A 19,990-nucleotide genomic window follows, 5' to 3' on the forward strand; every position below is an offset into this window, starting at 1 on the left:
AAGTTAATTTTATAACACAGTATCTTTAGTCTTTGATGAGTTGTTTGTTGGTCAGGGCCAGCCAGCTGTCACTTGAAGCTGAGTTGGTTTGAGCTTATGCTCAATGTAACTGCCATTTGGCCTACACAGAGTGAACTGACTTGGAGACAGATTTAGAAAGAAAATCTTCTTTTTAATAGGGTTGAAAAAGTTTGAAGGAAAGGTATTCTTCCTCAAGCGCTTCCCAAACCTCCAACTTTCTCTCCTCTCCAAACTGTCACACCAGGTTCAAGGAATTCCCAAGAGCTCAGCTTTCCAACCTCCTCTCTGAGCAGGAAAACACCCAGTAGTGAGTCAAAAGGCAGTTAGGCTCAACAGAACTCCCAAATCCTCGGGTCTCTGAATTCCTACCAAGAACTTGCTCAAGATTTTGCCTAGGCCTCCAAGTCAGGCAGGCAGGATTTTCCTCTTGTCACTAACTTACCAAACCCCCAAAACTAAATCTCAAATCAAAACTCCTAATACTTCCCTCTTGTGATCCTATTGGGAGATGAAATCTTCCCAATTGGATCGTAGTAAACAATGCAACTTCTACTCATTCCTAAATGTATTATACTATTTCCCAAATACCGTGCTTAGCTTAACCTTATCTTATTCTATCACTATGCTAAACCTATTCTAAGCTAAACTATGCTAAAGATAGAAAGAGAATTTCAAGAAACAGAAAAAAGAAATCAAGGAAAATACTTGAAAACTTGAAAATCCAGATGTTACAATTACAGAAATACAAAAATGCAAACTAATAACCCTCATTGCATAGCTCTTACCACTCTTTTGCCTTGGAACCAATACACAGCATTGATTCTAAGATGGAAGGGTTTTGTTTTTAAAAAATGGAAATGTAGGAAGAGTATAGGTTATGAATCTGAATGCCAGAGCATTTTGTATTTGATCCTGAAGACAATAAGGGAACCACTGGAGTTTATTAGGGGGAAAGATGGAGGGGCAACAAGGTGGGGTTTTTGCTTCAGGAAAATTGCTTTGTGGCTGAATAGAGGATAGAAAGGAGTGGGAAGAGACTAGATTCACCATGATTCACCAGTAGTCCAGACTTGAGATGACCCTTGTTACAAGGTTGTCATTTTTTCTCCCCAAGGAGAGAAGGAAGGAAAAAGGAACACTTATTAATTAAAAGAAAAAATTTAAATAATTTTAAATTTAGAATCTGATTTCTTTTGGATCAGGAATTAGCAAAGTATGGCACACAGGCCAGATCTAAACCATCATCTTAGATTTTTGTACAGGTCACAAGCTAAAAATGGTCTTTACATTTTTGACCATTCTTATTTCATGGGTTGTACAAAAATACATTTGGTGAGCTGTAGTGTACTGACCCCTCTGTTAGATATTTGTTGTATATGTGTCCCTGGAGGGAATAAATAAGGATAGGAAGAAAATCATAGTCAGAGAAAAAGAAGACTTTCTATCTAATTACTGGGAATACCACCTGGGACCTCAAAACAAAGGAGATTTTATTGGTACATTTTATTACAGCTCCCTAAAAGCCAAGGAGAATAAATAAATTTTGAGTGTCTTGGATAAAGAATGAGCCAAGCAGTTTCCAGGAGGAAGAAGGATTGGTACATAGGCTGGGCTAGGGCTGTCTGAGGCAATGATTTCAGACAATTTTCCTTCTCATTGTCTTTTTCATAAAAAGAATTTCATTCCCTCTCCCCAGGAGGGAAGCCCAAGGCAAAGCCTATAGAAAAAGTCAAGTGTATAAGCTGGGAAGTTGGAAACACAGTGGTACCTCCTACAGGAAGTTGGGTACCAGAGAGAAAGAATGCCTATTTCTTTTATTCCTCAGCCAAACACTGCTAGTCTGGGTCTTAGCCTTCATGGCTCTGTTCTTATAGGATTATACTGTTCTATCATTTTGTCCTTAGTTAGCTATCCTTGTTTCCATTTCTTGCAAAGATCCTTTCAAATTGGGATTGAGTAAATGACCTACCTAAAAAGTCAAATCAATATCTTGAGACATTCCCCTCCCTTTTGGCATCTTTAGAACCATTTGCAGTTAAGTTTTCAGAAGTTCGCTCTTGACAATTGCCCATTCCTCATGAGTCAACTTCATTTGTAAAATCTGAGGCCATGGGATGCTTTTCTTTGCCTTTGAACTATTCAAAAACTACCCTCCTAGGGTTGGATGTACATGTTAGGCAGTGCCTAACATTACATCCTGTTATTGTTCACAAACTTTAATACAACATGTTGGGTTTTTTTCCCTTCCAAGGTTCTCATTACTTAGGGAACTATTTCCTCTTAATTGGTCAGAATCAGGTCTAGAATACCTTCTAGCAGATAAATTATCAATAAGAAAAGTCAGAAACGTATTATTGGCTGTTTTTAACAAGGGAACCTTTAGAAATTAGACATACTGCTAAAGTCCCCATGACTTTTGTTGTTTTTTTTTTTAAATCTGGACTAGTTTTGTGACCTAACTTATCAGCCATTTCCTCTGTCTGACCAGTCCTGTAATATGCTCCCATCACCAAATTGCCTCTGTTTCTCCTCCTTTTTATCTTTAATAAAATATTTTTATGTTTCCCTTTTGTATGTCCCTTTTCTGACACAGGTAAGCCCAATCAGTTCCTTACTACTACTGCCCCTATTATCCTATATCAGTGTCAGGTATATAGAGTTGGCAGCTCTTCCCCCAACAGAGATTGCTGTTAGAAAGTAGAATTCTGCCTATCTTCTATATTCCTTACAAGTACTTTGGAAGGAGCAGCTAGGTGGCTTAGTGGATTGAGAGTTAGGTCTAGAGATGGGAGGGTGTGGGTTCAAGTCTGACCTTAGGCACCTCCTAGCTGGGTGACCCTAGACAAATCATCTAACACCCACTGCCTAGTCCTTACCTATCTTCTGCCTTGGAATCAATACTGAAATAATTCCAATACTTAGAATCAAAACAATATGCAGTATTGATTCTAAGAAGGAAGGTAAGGATTTTTTCAAAGAGCATTTTGTGGTGGCAAAGAACTGGAAATTGAAGAGATGCTTATCAGTTGCGGAATAGCTAAAGAAGTTGTGGCATGTGATTATAGTAGAATACTCCTGGACCATAAGAAATGACAAGCAGGTTAATTTTGGAAAAATATGGAAAGGCCTACATGAAAGTATGAAGAGTGCTATGAGTGAAAACATTATATATATCAATAGAAATATTGTTTGAAGAATGACTTATGTATGTCCACCTCCTGAGAAGGAACTGGTAAATAGAAATAAGACACAGTTTTTTACACATACATATATATTTTTGTCAAATGGGGGAGGTGAGAGAGGGAGGGAGTTAACTTGATATTTTAATGTAACAAATTATTTAACTTATTAATCTAAATTAAAAAAAAATATGAAACTGATGGTTGAGGTGGGGGGAGGAATACATCTCCTTCCAAAGATAGCAAAGATAGGGGGAAAGGACTTAACTTGTACAAAAATATTTGTAACAGCTTTTTTTGTGGTGGCAAAGAACTAGAATCTGAGGGGGTTGTCTATTAATTGAGGAATAGCTAACAAGTTATGGTATATGATTGCAACAGAACACCTTTGTTCCACTAGATGTGACAAATAAAATAATCACAAACAGAAAACCTGGAAAGATGCAAAGCAAAATGAACAGAACCAGATGAATTTTGTATACAGTAACAGCAATAATGTACGATGATCAACTCTGAATGGAAGGAACTGATGGAGTCTGAATGCAAATTGAAGCACACTTTTCTTCACTTTATTTCTTTCATGAAGTTTTCTCTCGTATAAATGATATGTGTCTTCTTTTTTCAATATGATGAACAAAGAAATATGTATTATATGATAATACATGTTCTACCTATACTATATTACCTGCTTTCTTGGGGAGGAAGGGAGAAAACATGAATCATAAAATGTCTGAAAACAATTATTAAAATTATATCAACATGGAAAAAATTACAGATTAAAATTTTTTTAAATGTTAGGAGTACATCTCCTTAATATGTAGTATTTAGGGATATTGCAAAAAAAAAAAAGTCACATGATAAATTTATAAATCAGGCTCTTGCATCTACTCCACAAAGGATGGTTCCTTCCCTTGCCCCTTGGATACATATTTCTCTTGCAAAATGCACATTGCTTATTTATTTAACCTTAGAATGTATGCTATTTCAGTCACTTCCTTATCCCTTCAAGGCTACTCTTGATGTTTGTTCAAGCCTAATTTCCCTTTGTAAAAATGTTATGGACTCACAACCATACAAGATGATTTGATCCAGCCACATACATTTCCCCTTTTATCTTCTGTTCAGTCAAGTTCCTTGCCCTGCTAAGTGGACTCATATTCAGAGGTCCACATGGGCATTTCAGAACCTTCTTAATGGTCAGGCTCAATTTAGCAGTTGCTATGAGAGAAGTAAGAAGGAAAAATGAAAATAAGTCTTTCATCCTCAGCCTCAGATATACTCAGTATGATATGATTGCCATTTTTTTCTGCGGGGGGGGTGGTCACTCTGACTTCTCTAAGGCAGGAAAAAATAAGAGGAATTCACTCACCCAAATTCAGCAAGTACTAAAAGCTAGAAACATTATAAATGGAGGGATAAGCCAAAGAAGCTCTATATCTGCCTGAGTAGCAAAGGAAAAAGCAAAAGAATAGAGAGGAGCTTGAGTGGAAAGCAGCTCAGCAACCAAAGGGCAGCAGGTAAAACAGAAATGTGGTAAAGTGTAGCTACAGAAGCCAGAGCTTTGGCAGTTCTCTCCTCTCTCCTCTATTCCCCTCTCTTCTCCTTTTCCCCACTTCTTTCTCCTCCCATCCCCTTCCTTCCCCTTCATGTCCCTTTCCTTCATCTTTCATTCCTTTCTTTCCCTTCTTTCCACTTTCCTTATTTCTTTCCTTTTCTGTCATTCTTCAGACTAGCTCTTTCTATTTCATTCAGACTGGAAGTAAAGCAGCCATTTGGAGTCCCAATCCCACTACACATCATAACAGGAGCTTTCCATTTCCAACCTGAGTCAATCCTCCCCTTCTTAGACATCCTTCTCCTAAGCACTCATCAATATTGATGCCAGACTCAGTTACTACAACCAACTGACATAGCCCACTGCAGCTCAGAATTCTAGAACTCAAGCAATTCACCATTTTCAGCTTCCCTGGAAACAGAGATCACAGGCATGTGCCACCACACCCAGCCGACCATGATTTTTTCCTAGGAGGTATTTGTTCTCTTTCTCATTGTCTTGTGAGTCTGTGGGAGATTGTCTCTAATAGTAAGAGTCCATACACATGTTAGACAACCTAAACTTGGAATGTGCCCATCAGCAGAGTTTGGGTATTAGGGATAGACTGGCAGTGGTAGAATTGAGAATGTTTAGTATTTCAATTTTTAAAATTTTGTTATATTGGGGTTTTAAAATTTTTATTTTGTTTGATATTTATTTTGTTATTCTATCTGAATGAAATCCTTGGTCATTTGATTTATGTTTTCTTCCTGGTATGTTCATAGAAAATTCCATATCTGGCTATGATCATGAACCAAATATTACCCTCATACTGAGCTCCAGTAGCAGTGTGATTGCAGAATTGAATGAGATACCTGTTACAAGTTGGGTGAGGCTAATAATTTTCATACTATCATCCTTACAGTGATGTGAACAAAGCATTTTGTAAACCATAAGACTATGTAAATGTTCATTATTATTATTTGTAATAGTGGTAGTAAAGCTTTTTAACCCTAGCTATTTTTTCCCAATGAATTAAAAGGAAGAAAGGTATCTATCATGCCTCTGTCAGGAGTTTCTATGGGGATCTCAAATGTTCCAGACTACAGGTTAGGACTAGTAGGAGTCAGAGACTAAGAAATAAATAACTGCTGAGACATGGACATTCATTTCCACTCCTACCCCAGTTTCTGGATAAGGTGTGGTGTCTAAAATTTGTATTAGTTAACGCTTTACCAGGAATTAGAACAGCAGGCTGAGAGCCAAGCCCTGGGGGAATGCAATAAAAGATAGGAACCTAGGATATGAAGGTGCAGTTGAAAGGGGGATAGAAAGTTCCCAAATATAGCAGTTGTGCTAAAAATCAGGCCTGTCTTAATGCCTTCTGTGGCTGAGATTTAAGGTCTCCAAATACTTGAGAAAAAAAACAAAACAATAAACCGAGAAAGGACCTTATTGGTCATCTAGTCCAATCTCTTATTCTTACAAATGAGAAGACTGAAACCTCAGAGTTATTTATTACTGCTATAACTCCAGCCATATCAGCAAAGTGTACTTGGGTGGCATATACCCAAAGAATTCTTCAGATGTACCATTGCTGAGTTAGAAATTTACAAATATGATCTGGAATAAAAAATGTGAAGTCTGAGAAAATAGAGCTTCATTTCATCAACAAACCAAATCCACTTTTCCCTGTGTCAAGTAGTACAAAGAATATGGTTTGGAGTTAGAGGAATTGAGTTTTCGAATCTTGATTCTGCTACTTATGTGTCCATAAACATCACCTTTTCCACACTGGATCTCAAATTCCTCATCTGTACATTAAAGGATTTAGACAAGAAAGCCACTTCTTCCTCTAAAGTTATGATCCTATGAGCCTTTTCAGCATCTCAAGCTCCCTAACGGAGATGGACTCAGTTGCTAATGGCCCAACCTTGGAGTATGTCTATATGTAAACCATAAGGTTTTGTAAAGGCTATATAAACCCTGGAATATTTTACTTTGTTGTCTTTAATCAGTGACTCAGGTGAAGGTATTTGGAAGACAAAAAGCTGTCTGAGACAGCTAACAAGTTGGATGCCAGAGTCAGAATACACATACACACATACACACACAAAGATTTTGACAAGCTAGAAAGATTGGCTGAATCTTGGTTGATACACTCACTCGCTTACAGAGTCACTACCAGGATAATCACATAAGAAATTGACAAGATCATCTCTTGTTGAGAAGAAAATTCTGCTCAGATCTCTAGCTGTTGTCAAGTGTATGAGGGACTGACATGAGGAAAGGAATTAGATAAGGAAGCTGGAGGACAGAACAGCTATGGTTGTATCTACATGATTCCACAGAGAGAAGACAATTTAAAACATTTGATCAAACAGATGTATTTGTTTTTGTTTACATTTGATTTTTTTCTCTCCTACTGAAGTAAAAACTGACAAATTATTTAAGGTCCCAAAAACACTTCCTTGGCTTATGGTTAAGCCAGGAGAGAGAGGTGACAGACAGATAGACAGACAGACAGACAGACAGACAGACACAGAGGTACAGAGACACAGACAGAGAGACAGATAGAGACAGAGAAAGACAGACAGAGAGAATGAGAAAGACAGAAAGACAGAGACAGAGGTAGAGACAGACAGAGATGGACAGAAAGAGAAACACATGACTGCCCTTTGAATATTGATAAGCTATTGTGGACCAAAGAGGGAGAACACAGTGGTGAAGAGCTTTGAAAGCATATATTATTATAACTTTGAAGGAACTGGGGCTGTTTAGCCTGGAGAAAAAAAAGGTCGAGAGGCAATATAATAGCTATTTTATATTTAAAGGGTTGTCATAAGGAAGAGATCCAATTTGTTTTGCTTGGTCACACAGCAGAATTAGGAACAATGGATGGTAGTTATAAAAAAGACAAATGTGGACTTGAAAAGAAAAACTTTCTGACAATTAGTGCTATGCCAAAATGGAATAGAATACTTTGGAAGGTAGTGGATTTCCTCTTAGTGGGGAGGTTTTTAAAGAAAAGCTGGATAACCATTTGTTGAGTATGATACAGAAGGGTTAATAATGGGTTGCACTAGTTCATCTCTGAGTTTCTTTCCAATTATGTGATTTTGTGATAAGAACTGGCACTAAGATAATTTATTCCATATTATGATGTTATCCCTACCTTGCCTCCCTAGAACTTGCTTTGGTAGTAACAGATTCTTTGAGATGATCAACTTCAGTGTTGGGGGTTGAATGGATATAAGGAGTATTAGATATTTTGTTTTTCTTCTCCTCAGGAGTGAAATTAATTAAAATGCACTACCCTGCTACCTACTGGTTTATGTTTTCCAAACACACCCAAGCCTGATATTATTCTATTAGCTCCTATGTCTTGCAGATAACCAAAGACATCTAGCCTTCAAAAGGAAAACTGATGGTTAGTTATAATCCTTCATGGGTTCTGTCAAGGAAAAATCTTCATATAAGCAAACAAACTGAGGTACACTGAATGTTTCTTATTGTTAGAAGCTTTAAGGAATCATAAATTTCCTATAAACCTATGCAAACTCTAAATTCAAGGTATCAAGATGTAGAGAATAAGACTAAAATAGAAAATGGGTAAGATGTCACAAGGTGACTTCTTTCTTTTCCTTTTTAATTTTCAAGACATGATATTTTTCAGTTCACTAAGGTTTTCTTTAAATTACTATCTTAAAATTATAACACTAATAATAACTAGCATTTATACAATGTTTTAAGGTTGGAAAAGAACTTCACAAATATCTCATTTTATCTTGACAACAAGCCTGACAGGTAGGTGCTATTATTATCTACATTTTACAGAATAGAAAACTGAGGCAGATGTTAAGTGACTCAATCAAACGTCACATAGCTAGGCAGTGTCTGTGGCCAGAGTTCTTCCTGAGTTCTGGCAGAGTACTATATAATGCAACATGTAGCTATGTATCTGTTTTGTATGTGTGTACACATGTACATACATAATTATATGTGTACATAATATACACATATATATTGAATGGGGAATATCTCCCTCCCACCTCTACCCAGATCAAATTCAAGTATATTCTGCTACATAGTGAGCATCTCTTTAAATTTTCTTCTTTAAAATATTTAGGATTGTGGTATTTAGAGTTAGACATTTTTGGTTACGTAATTCAACCCCCTCAGTTTTTACAGGTGAGGAAACTGAGGTACAGAGACATTAAACAGCTTGCTCCAGGTCATGAAACTAGAAAGTATTTCAAGTGGGCTTATTCCCACTGAAACTTGTGGGAATAATCTAGGTCTAAAGTATAGTCTTGGAAGATTATGCCTTATCCAAAAGGAAGGTAATAGATAAAAGGAAAGGAAAGGAAAGGAGTATCCATGTATATAGAAACATATATTCACATGAGGACCTCTAGGGACTAGGTGAAGAAAGCATGAGGGAGAGAGAGCATTTTAGGTGAAGATAATGGAGGAAGAGAAACAGATAAGATGTATTATTGTAGTGGGGGTATATTACAGGCCACATGGATAGAAGGAAGAATTATAAATATCTCAGGATACCAATCACAAGCCTATCATGGGAACATTCTACACAATAATGTTCAATTATCTAGATACTTTGGAATTGAAGATAGACATTCGGATAGACAGATGGACAGACAGAAAGATACATATATATAAATAGAGGAAGGAAGGAAGGAAGGAAGGAAGGAAGGAAGGAAGGAAGGAAGGAAGGAAGGAAGGAAGGAAGGAAGGAAGGAAGGAAGGAAGGAAGGAAGGAAGGAAGGAAGGAAGGAAGGAAGGAAGGAAGGAAGGAAGGAAGGAAGGAAGGAAGGAAGGAAGGAAGGAAGGAAGGAAGGAAGGAAGGAAGGAAGGAAGGAAGGAAGGAAGGAAGGAAGGAAGGATGACATGATCAGACTTACCCTTTAGGAAAATCATTTTAGTGGCTCAATGCAGGATGGTTTGGAGGGAGGAGAAACTTGAGCCTGGCAGGCCCACCAACAGGCTAATACAAAAGACTGAGGTGATGAGGAGCTGTTCCAGGGTTGGGGGGCACTGTCAGAGGAGAGAAGGGAGTGTATTCGAAGAGGTATTGAACAGATGAAATTGGTGGCATTGGCCACAGATTGGATATGGGGCATGAGAGATAGTGAGGAGGAGGACAGCTAGGTTGAGAGCCTAGAAGACTGAGAAGACAGTGTTGCTCTCCATAACAGAAAAGATAGAAGATGGAGAGTGTTTGGGGGAAAGATGATGAGCCTTGATCAGACTATATCTGAAATATAATTTTTGTGTTCAGTCATTTCAGTCAAAATGATCCTAGTTTTCAGACTGAAGTCATGCCCTACTAGAGTATATTTCTCCTCAAGACAGATCATGTTGGGTCTATACGTAAATTAGGTGCTTGTCCTCTCAGCCACCTGGAACTGCATGCAGTCTTCAGTTCCTTTGGTACCAACTGAGCCTGCATTGAAAGGTGATTTTTGAGGCCAATATGTCCCGATTTTCAAAGGTACAGAGACGATTAGAACAGTTTTGGAAATAGCTTCGAAAACAACAGATGGCTCTGTGACATGACACACCACAAATCAGAAGGCTCCAAGGGAGCCTCAAGTTCCCTTCCTCCCTGTAATAGGGCCTTTCTTAAACCATTTCAATCAGAAGTGAGCTCTGTTTCTCCGTCTTTGTCTCTCTCTGTGTTTTTCTTTTTGTCTGTGTCTCTATATATATCGGTCTCTGTCTCCATGTCTCTCTGTGTGTATCTATGTCTTAGTGTCTCCATATATCTGCTGCTGTTCCTTTCTTACTCCATCTCTATCTCTCTCTGCCTCTGCTTCTATCTCTATCTCTGTATCTGTATCTCTCTATGTCTCTTTCTCTTTTCTCTTTTTCTTTTCTCTCAACATTTATAGCACTATAGATCATAAGAACTCTTGGACACCTTCATTCTAATTTCCACTCCCCCTTGATGGATTAGGTCCCCAGAGAATTTAGCAAGATCTCTCCCCCAGGGTTCTAAGTTTACCCTGAAGGGTCAGGGGTGATTCTATAATGTTATTGGCTTGAACCTCTATCAATATGCCTCCTTCCATAATTATTCATTGAGAACTATTTTCCTAGCCAAGCTTAACTAGATTTTAGAAAGAGGTATTTACTAAGATGGTACAAAAAGAAGAGTGGGTGCAAAACATCCTACTTAAAAGTCTCTAAAAAACTCTCCAATGGACAATCCTGAAAGACTCACGACAGGGAATGTTATGCACCTCCAGAGAAAAATCTGTTGGAGTCATCTTTCACATCAGCATATTTTTGGTTTTATTTTGGGATTTTGGTTATGGATGTTTGCTCTTACAACAATGACCAATATGGAAGCATGTTTTGTATGACAATAAAAATAAATTTTTTTAAAAATCAAGAATAAATTTTTAAAAACTCTCCCATGAATTAATGTGAGCCAACCAGGTAGCACAATGGATAGAGTGCCAGGTTTGATAGAGTCAGGAAGACTTGAGTTCAAATCCAACCCCAGACACTTACTAGCCAAGTGACTCTGAGTAAGTCATTTAATTTCTGTTTGCTTCAGTTTCCTCATCTATAAAATGAATATAATAGCATCTTCCTTGCAATGTTGTTATAAGGATCAAATGAGATAAATTATAAAGTGATTAGCATATAGTAAGCCCTATATAAATACTAGCTTTTATTATTATTATACAGATTTCAAGGGAAAAATAAGCTCAAGTTTAAAGAGCTCATATGGCAAAGAAGTAAATAGAAGTTGTTGGCTATTAGAAGTCCTTCTCTCCCAATTGTGAGATGCTTAAGAAGTTCCCTGTAAAGGTGGTTGGTAAATCGTTGTCCCTTTTTGTCCTTGTCTCTCAGTGGAGATCCTGCTACTAACTGATCTAGAAATGTCATTGAGGATACTGGTGGGTAGATAGAAATATGGGAAACTTGACATTCTCTGGACTCTTCAAAGATGAAAGAGTCCTTATTCTATCAAAAGTGGTGGGAGGACACTTGGCCAAACTAGAACCCCACCACCCACTCCTTGCTCATCCTCACACCTCCACTCCCAGGCAGCTCCTTCACAGAAGTTTCAGTTAGAGCTCCATTCTGGCTCCTTTCTGGAATTCTTTTTTTCATCTAATTCAATTCTTTTATCTGAGAGCCAGGAGGCCACTTTTTGTCCAGTATCATTTTACTTTAGCCAGTGGTTTTGAAAGACTTTCCCCACTTTTCCTACAGGCTTTTTTTTCAAATCCTTACTTCTGAATTAGTATCAATTTGAAGTCTGAAAAGTGGCAAGGGGTAGACAACCTAATGACTTGCCCAGAGTCACACAGCCAAGAAGTGTCTGAGGTCAAATTTGAATCCAGGTCCTCCCAACTCCAGGCCTGGCTCTGTATCCACTGTGCTAACTAGCTGCCTCTTTTCTCATAGATGTGTTGCCATGGGTGATTAATTGAGAGTATTCTCACCAGTTAAGGTATCAAACCTAAAATTGGGTAGTAGGATGATTTTGGTCTTCCTCTGGAATTATACCCAATGAAATATAAAATTGAATATAAATTTTGACCCAGCAATACCAATTAAGTTTATTTCCTAAGGTGTTCAAGGAAAAATTATAGCAGCTCTCTTTGTGGTGGCAAAGAACTGAAAATAGAAGAGATGACCATCATTTGGGGAATGGCTAAGCAAATAATAGCTTATGAAATTGATGGAATAATACTATGCTGTAAGAAATGGCTAGCAGGTTAAAAATAAATTATGGGGGGCAGCTGGGTGGCTCAGTGGATTGAGAGCCAGGCCCAGAGATGGGAGGTCCTGGGTTCAAATTTGGTCTTCCTAGCTGTGTGACCCTGGGCAAGTCACTTGAGCCCCATTACCTAGCCCTTACCACTCTTCTGGAAGGTAAGTGTTTTTAAAAATAATAATAAAAAGTTATGAAAAGAACATATATGAAATTATGAGGAGTAAAATTAGCAGAACCAAGAGAACATTATATATAGCAACAGAAATATTGTTTAAAGAATGTGTTTTGTATGTCCACCTCCAGGGAAAGAACTGATAAATAGAAATAAATAAATTTTAAAAATAAATTAAAAAAATAAATCAATAGTTTTATATATACATGTATCTTTTTAGCAAATGATGCCTTCTTTAATAGGGCAAGGGATGGGAGAATGTTACTTGGGAATTTTAATGTAGCAAACAAATAAATTTAAAATTTAAAAAAAGGAAATAGTATTTTTAGAGGAAAAAATGACTACAACTGATCAATATATGTGAACCTTAAAAATTCCCAGACCCTACTTCATAAGATTGGATTAAGGCCATTCCCCATTTGGGCAGTGAACTCTACTTAGCTCAGGAATGTGAGAACTCTACTTCACCTACTTAAGTCTGCCCTAGGAGAAGATAAAGTTGTAAACTCTTTTCTGAACAATGAAAAGTACTTAAACCCATACTTATAATAAGGCAAAAAGTTCTTAAGATAAGTACCTATAAAGGTCAAGCAACTTGTGAATTTACAAGGAATAAAGAGCTGAGAAACTTACTTAGAGCTTTCCTGGTGTGAATTACTCAAAAATTTACACCTTCTTAGGTGTGGACTAAGAATGGTCTGTCCTTTGAAAAACGTCTACTGTGATTGGTAGATGGAAGAACTTAGGGGAGGTGACATAGGAGAAAGTTCCCTATATAAGGAGATGAGAAATCTGAGAAAAGAGGAAATAGTCTCAAAGGAGGTTGTTGGGAGAGAGCTCTGGAAACAGGCTCTTGGAAGAGTCTCTGGCTGGAACTCCCTTTGAGGAGGACTCTGGCTGGAACTCCCTCTGAGGAGATTTTGTCTCTCTCGGGGCTCTCTCGGGACAGTCAGCTGGGAAGTCTGAATTGCAGCTGGTGCCTCTCTGGTCACTAGAATCCTTGCTTGGACAGATCTTGTGGTGAGTGATTAAGGACTGACTGATCTCTCAAGACTCAGGTCTAGGCCATGTTGGCTTAAGGCCCTTCATACTTATTCCTTTCTTACTCTTTCTCTCTTTCTTTAATTCCTCATTGTATTAATTAATTAAAATCTCTATAAAACACAGTTGACTTGGGTATATTTCATAATTGGGAATATTTCCCTGGCGACCACTTTATTTTTAATGTAAAAAACATTTCTGCGGTCACAATTTAATCATCCACTCTTTTATCTACTACAATTTAAGTCTTCCACTATTTTAATCACTACAGTTTATGGCCTCAACTATTTTAACTATTACATATATTGAAAATGTCAGAAAACAAGTGCAATGTGTAACAACTATTGACCTCAAACCTCCACAAAGGAATAGGTGTTTTCTCATATCTCTTCATTCAAGTTCTGCTTGGTTTTTATAATTTTGTTACATTTATTTTAATTTTCTTGGTGGAGGTTATTTTTTGTTTTCATTGTTATAGTTATTGTGTATCATTTTCTTGATTCTTACTTCATCCTGTAGCAGTTTATATAAATCATTTCATACTTCTTTGTATGTATCTTTCATACTTCATCACACACATCATTTCTTACAGCACCTAGTATTCCATTACATTCATGCACCATGATTCTGTTTGGTCATTCTCCAATTAATTGGTCTCTGCTTTTCTTTCTAGTTCTTCTCTATCACAAAAAGTGCTGCTACAAATAAATAAACTTCTTCATCCTATAAGATCTCATCAGGGATGGGACTTTACCTTATCACCACTCTCTGTCTGTCTGAATAGAGGGTAGAGTCATGAACTCCAAGCACATAGTAGGTGCTCAGTAAATGTTGATTGATTGGAACTTACAGAGACTTTTTTCTTTACTGTCTTGGTTTCTTGGTTACTAAGCTCAGTAATGGAGTTCAAAGGTTCAAAGGATATGGAAGTCTTAGTTACTTTATTTGTATAATTCCAAATTGCTTTCCAAAATGGTTGCACCATTTCATAGCTCTACCAACAATGTGTTAGTTTCTCCCAGCTCTGAATATCTCATTTTTCACCTGCTTTGTATTGCTTTGGGATTTCTGACTTTTCCACCATGCCCATTGGTATTGTTCCTGTGCTCCCAATCTCTACTCCCATTTTCTCTTCCTTTTGTGTATTTTCAATCCCCCCATTAGATTGTAATCTCCTTGAAGGCAGGGACTTGGGGGGGGGTTGATGTTCGTATTTGTGTCCCATCACTTAATACAGTGCCTATTTACATGGTAAGTAATTAGTAAACGTTGGTTGATTGATTGAAGCATAGAAGGAAGTTCTTTTACATAGCTTCCTTGGGGGCCAAGTCTTGGGTCAAGGATATGGAAATCTTAGTCACTTTATTTGAATAATTCTAAATTGCTTTCCAAAATGATTGTATCATTTCACAGCTCCATCAACAACATATTAGTGTGCCTATCCTTTCATAACACCCCAGCATCAAGTTTTTAATTTGTTTTTAATCTTCCCATTTGAAGAATTTGCAGTGAGACCTTAAGGTTGCTTTGGTTTTCATTTCTCTTAATATTAGTGATTTGGAGCATTGTTTTATGCACTTTGCAATTCTTCTTTTGAGAACTATTCATTTATATCCTTTGACCATTTGTCTACTGTGTAGTAGCCTTAGTGTGAATTTAAGGGTTTTTTTTTTTAAAGTTACTTCTCTTGGAGGCATTTTCATTCTAAACCATAAGTTACTTAGGCTAGTCAAGGTAATTATACAACTGGATGGCAGAGTGGAAAAAATTCTGGACCTGGAGTCAGGAACATCTGGGTTCAAATCCAGCCTCAGATACTTACTAGCTGTGTGACCCTGGGCAAGTCATCATCCCTCTGGTTGCCTCATTTTTTTCTCAGTTGTAAAATGGGGGTAATAATACTACCTACTTCCCTTATTTTAAGGATCAAATGAGATAATACTTATAAAGTACTTTAGTACAGTCACTGGCACAAAGTTGGTGCTTGATAAATGCTTGTTTCATCCTCCTATTCCCCTCATTAAGCATTTAATAAGAACTTGCCATGATCAGGCATTGCAATAAGTGCTGAAAAGACAAAGAAAGGCAAAAAATAGTCCCTGTCCTTAAGGAGCACACATTCTAATGGGAAAAAAAAACAAACACATTTGAACAACTATATCTATCCTCGATATGTACAGTGTAAATGAAAAATAATCTCAGAAGAATTAAAGGAATTGTGGGATTAAACCCAGATAAAGAAACTTCAGATAGACGGTAAAGATATTGGAGGAGGGGCAGCTAGTGTCTTTTATTCATTTATTTGTTTGTTTGTTTTTGTTTGTTTTATTTATTATTCTTCAAATTTTTCCCATGGTTAGATTCTCTCTTCCCTCCCTGCTCCTGGAGTTGACCAGCAATTCCACTGGGTTGTACAGATATTATCACTCAAAACCTAATAGAGCTTTTAGATCACCCCATTGTAAGCAGCAGGTTGTTCAGCATTCACACACGCTACCCCTACCTACAGCATCGCTGGTGTGAGCTACCTAGTTCCACTCAACTATATGAGACATCCTTCTGTCTTTGTTGGCAAACTACACATCCAGGCATGCTATGATCACATCTGAGTGGATCAGAGATTATGGAGCCTGTGAGACAGAAGGCTCTTCTCTACCTGACACCCTAAAGAGCTTGTCTCTAGCTCCCACCCAGGCTTGATGAGAACAATTCAACACAATAATTTCAAAACAAGGGAGCAGCTGGTAGCTCAGTGGATTGAGAGCCAGGCCTAGAGATGGGAGGTCCTAGGTTCAAATCTGCCCTCAGAGACTTCCTTGCTGTGTGACCCTGGGCAAGTCACTTAACCCCCATTGCCTAGACCTTACCTCTCTTATGCCTTGGAACCAATACACAGTAATGATTCCAAGATGGAAGGTGACGGTTTTTATTTAATAAATAATAATAATTTCAAAACAAGATGAAAAACTAGAGTCCGGATAAACTCATTTTGGACAAAAATAATAAAAACTGGATTCCATAGGATTTTCTTCAGATGACCACAAAGCTTGTTTCAATATTTGTACTTTGAACCCCATGCCATTGACTGATCCTTTCCAAATTGGACAGATTAAACTTCACTGGAGATTTCTGCACGTCAGCTTGTTCACAGGACTAAGAGTGACTGCAATGTGCCTAGATGTTCCAACCTTGACTGCAGGGATTCTGAAATAGTACTTTACGGATCCTGAGGCTACAGGAAAAGGAAGGCAGATGCTTCATTCAGTTCCCTGATGGTGATTTAAAAAAAAAATCTGGGAAGGGGAAATAGGTCAGTCACCTGCTAAAAATAAACCTCAGAGGTGTTTGGGAAAAGAGCCCATCTCCCACACTGTGACAAGAAAACAGCTAAAGAGTCATGTAGAGAAAGAGCCAGGGTTTGCAGGAAAGGGCAAAGAGGGCAAAATTTATATCTGGGGCATTCAAATCTTTGGCATAGTAGTGTCACAGGCACACAGAGCATGGGGGATATGGGCCATGTCTGCTGAGGTCAGATCCTAGGAGGCAAGAGGTCTAGAGGCCAGAGGGGTCAGCAGGAGCAGACAGAGGCCATAAATCTAGGCAGGCAGAGGCCAGAGAAGTAAGCCAAAGCAGGAAATAAGAAACCCTGGCTAAAAGTCTGGAGAAGAAAAGGCCAGGGCCCACATAGTGTCAAAACAATTGGCTTTTTTTTTTTAATCAAGTTGTTTTTTTTTTCTTTATCTTTAGTTTTTCCCGTAGCACCTTCAATTCCAAATATGTCCCTTCTCTTCTACTAATGCACCTTCTACATGAAATAGTTGGCTCCTTTCCCCAACTACCTTGTATAAATTATATATGTACTCACATATTACAGGTTATCTCCTCTATTCGAATATAGCCTCCTTGAAGGCAGGGATGGGTTTTCTTTTGTCTTTGTATGCCTAGGACTTAGTTTAGTGTCTGGGACAAGTTAAGTGCCTAATAAACTTTTGTTGAATGAGATGGGGTAAAAGCCAAGATGGTGAAATGATAGGAAAACAGTGTGATAAGCTCCTATCCACCCTGAATGCAATGAGAGCATGTTCAAATTAAGAAAAAGTCTCAATATCACAAATAACTCTAAATGGCTCTAGAAAATGCACCAGACTGGATTCTGATGGGGAAATCCAGGAAGGTCACAGTGAATTCCTTATTCAACCTAGCTCAGCATAAGGAAGCAACCAGGATAGGTCTGTAGACTGGCCTCTATCCCAGTGTAGTTCCCTAGTTATTGGCTTGAGGATGGCCCATTGTAGCCTGGGAACTTTTTTCTTTAATTTAAATTTATTTGCTTATTTGTTTGTTTGTTACATTAAAATTTCCAGGTAACTCCCTCCCATTAAAGAAGGCAAAATTTGACAAAAAAGATACTTGTATATATAAAATGATGTCTTTTTATTTCTATTTATCAGCTCCTTCTCTGGAGATGGACATATAAAAATCATTCTTCAAATAATATTTCTGTTATATATAATGTTCTCTTGATTCTGCTCATTTCAGTCTTCATAATTTCATGTAGGTCTTTCCAAATTTAACCTGTTTATCACTAGTGCATAGTAGTATTCCATCACTATCATATCCACAACTTGTTCAACCATTCCCCAGCTTCCACTTCTTTGCCAACCCAAAGAGAGTTGCTATAAATATTTTAGAATATAGAGGTTCTTTTCCTTTTTCCATGATCACCTTAGGAAACAGACCCAATTGTAGTATTGCTGAGTCAAAAGATATACACAGAGTTATAACTCTTTGAGCATAATTCCTCTCCAGTAGATTGAGAGTTGGACCTAGAGAAGGGAGGTCCTGGGTTCACATCTGACCTCAGATACTTCCTGCTTATGTGACTTTTAGCAAGTTGCTTAACTCTCATTGCCTAACTCTTACCACTCTTCTGCCTTGGAACCAATTCACAGTATTGATTCTAAGCTGGAAGGTATTTTTTTTAAAATAAAATAATGATTTAGAGCATTTTTTCATTATATATACCTTTGATTTCTTCATCTAAAAACTGTTCACATCTCTTGGCCATCTTTGACCATTTATGAATTGGGGAATGGCTCATATTCTTATATATTTGGCAAAGTTCTCCATATATTTTAGATGAGGTCTCTATCCAAGAAACTATAAAATTCCCCCCAAAACTTAGTACTTTCCTTCTAATTTTGGCTATATTTGTTTTATTTAAACAAAAAAATTTAAGCTTACTGTATTCAAGATTATCCAGTTATCCAATGGGAACTTTTTTTGGCTGTGATAATACAGCTGCTCTTTGGATACTGGAATAATCTAAGAAGAGCAGTTTGAGTTCCTGCTAAGGTATGAAGCAAGCCAGCATCTAGTCCAGAGGAATAATTGGTGCAGGAATTCCAGACCAAAGGAGAGCCTACGATTTTGCTCTGAGCCAAGAGCTTTCTAGTTGCCTGATGAGGCAGAGTCCAGCAGCAGTCTACTCTTAACACATACCCAGGTCAGGAATTTGAAGACCACGGGGCCAGAAATTAGACTTTGCTCTAGATCAGACCACATGCCCTGAAAGCTTCTAGGTCCCCAATCTGTCCCTGAGATCATGGAATAATATAACACTCAATACCCCATGGCTCGAGTTTAGACCACACAAGACATCCAAATCATGTCAAGATGCTTTCTGTGAGTAATAAAGGTGGGAGATCTTTCAGTCAGAACTCTGAGTTTGGTTCCTATCAAATAATATACTCTGGAGAGAGAAAGAAAGTAGCAAATGAACCAGCCCAGACTTTCCCTACTGAAGTCCATATAGCCTGGCCCTAACATAAATTCTGAAGTCAGAAAGTAGACTGGAAGAATGGACCAACTTAAAAAGAGCCCTACCATAATAAGCTGTTATAATGCCTAGGGCACTCAAAACACAAATACAAAAGAAAATGTTTCTAAAATATCAATAAGCAAGGCCTTAGAGAGAAACACAATTTGAGTACAAACTCAACTAGAAACCTTGGAAGAAATGAAACAGGATTTTTTAAAAGAAGAGTGAAAGAAGTGTTTTGTTTTGTTTTAATGGAGAGTACTTACAGAAAAGAAATGAGAACAATGAAAGAAAGAACTGGAAAGAGAAAAAACAGCTTGGTACAAGAGGCACAAAACCCTGCCTAAGCAACAAACTCCCTTGAGAATTCAGATGGACTAAATTGAATCCAATGACTCCATGAGACCACAAGAAATATTTAGACAACATTAAAAGCCCCCCACCAAAAATGGAAGAAAATGCA

The 19,990-nt window shown here is 37.7% G+C and overlaps 1 protein-coding gene across 3 annotated transcripts in view; it reads left to right on the forward strand.

Annotated features, from left to right (window-relative positions):
* The first annotated feature begins 5,085 nt into the window (after window positions 1-5,085).
* SIRT5 (sirtuin 5) overlaps window positions 5,086-19,990 on the forward strand; it is a 94,027-nt gene continuing 79,122 nt past the window's right edge. The window contains exons 1-2 of one of the 3 annotated variants that reach the window (XR_008917617.1): window positions 5,086-5,229; window positions 5,520-5,623. Coding sequence is in view for 1 of the 3 variants with exons in the window: in XM_056823446.1 (XP_056679424.1) it covers window positions 5,601-5,623 (23 nt within the window). In the remaining 2 variants the exon portion in view is untranslated. Of the gene's footprint in view, window positions 5,230-5,517; window positions 5,624-19,990 lie in introns of those variants that run through there. The other 2 variants (XM_056823446.1, XM_056823453.1) reach the window with 2 other exon arrangements.

Source organism: Monodelphis domestica, chromosome 3 (genome assembly GCF_027887165.1).
Source record: "Monodelphis domestica isolate mMonDom1 chromosome 3, mMonDom1.pri, whole genome shotgun sequence".
In the NCBI taxonomy this organism is placed as follows: Eukaryota; Metazoa; Chordata; class Mammalia; order Didelphimorphia; family Didelphidae; genus Monodelphis; species Monodelphis domestica.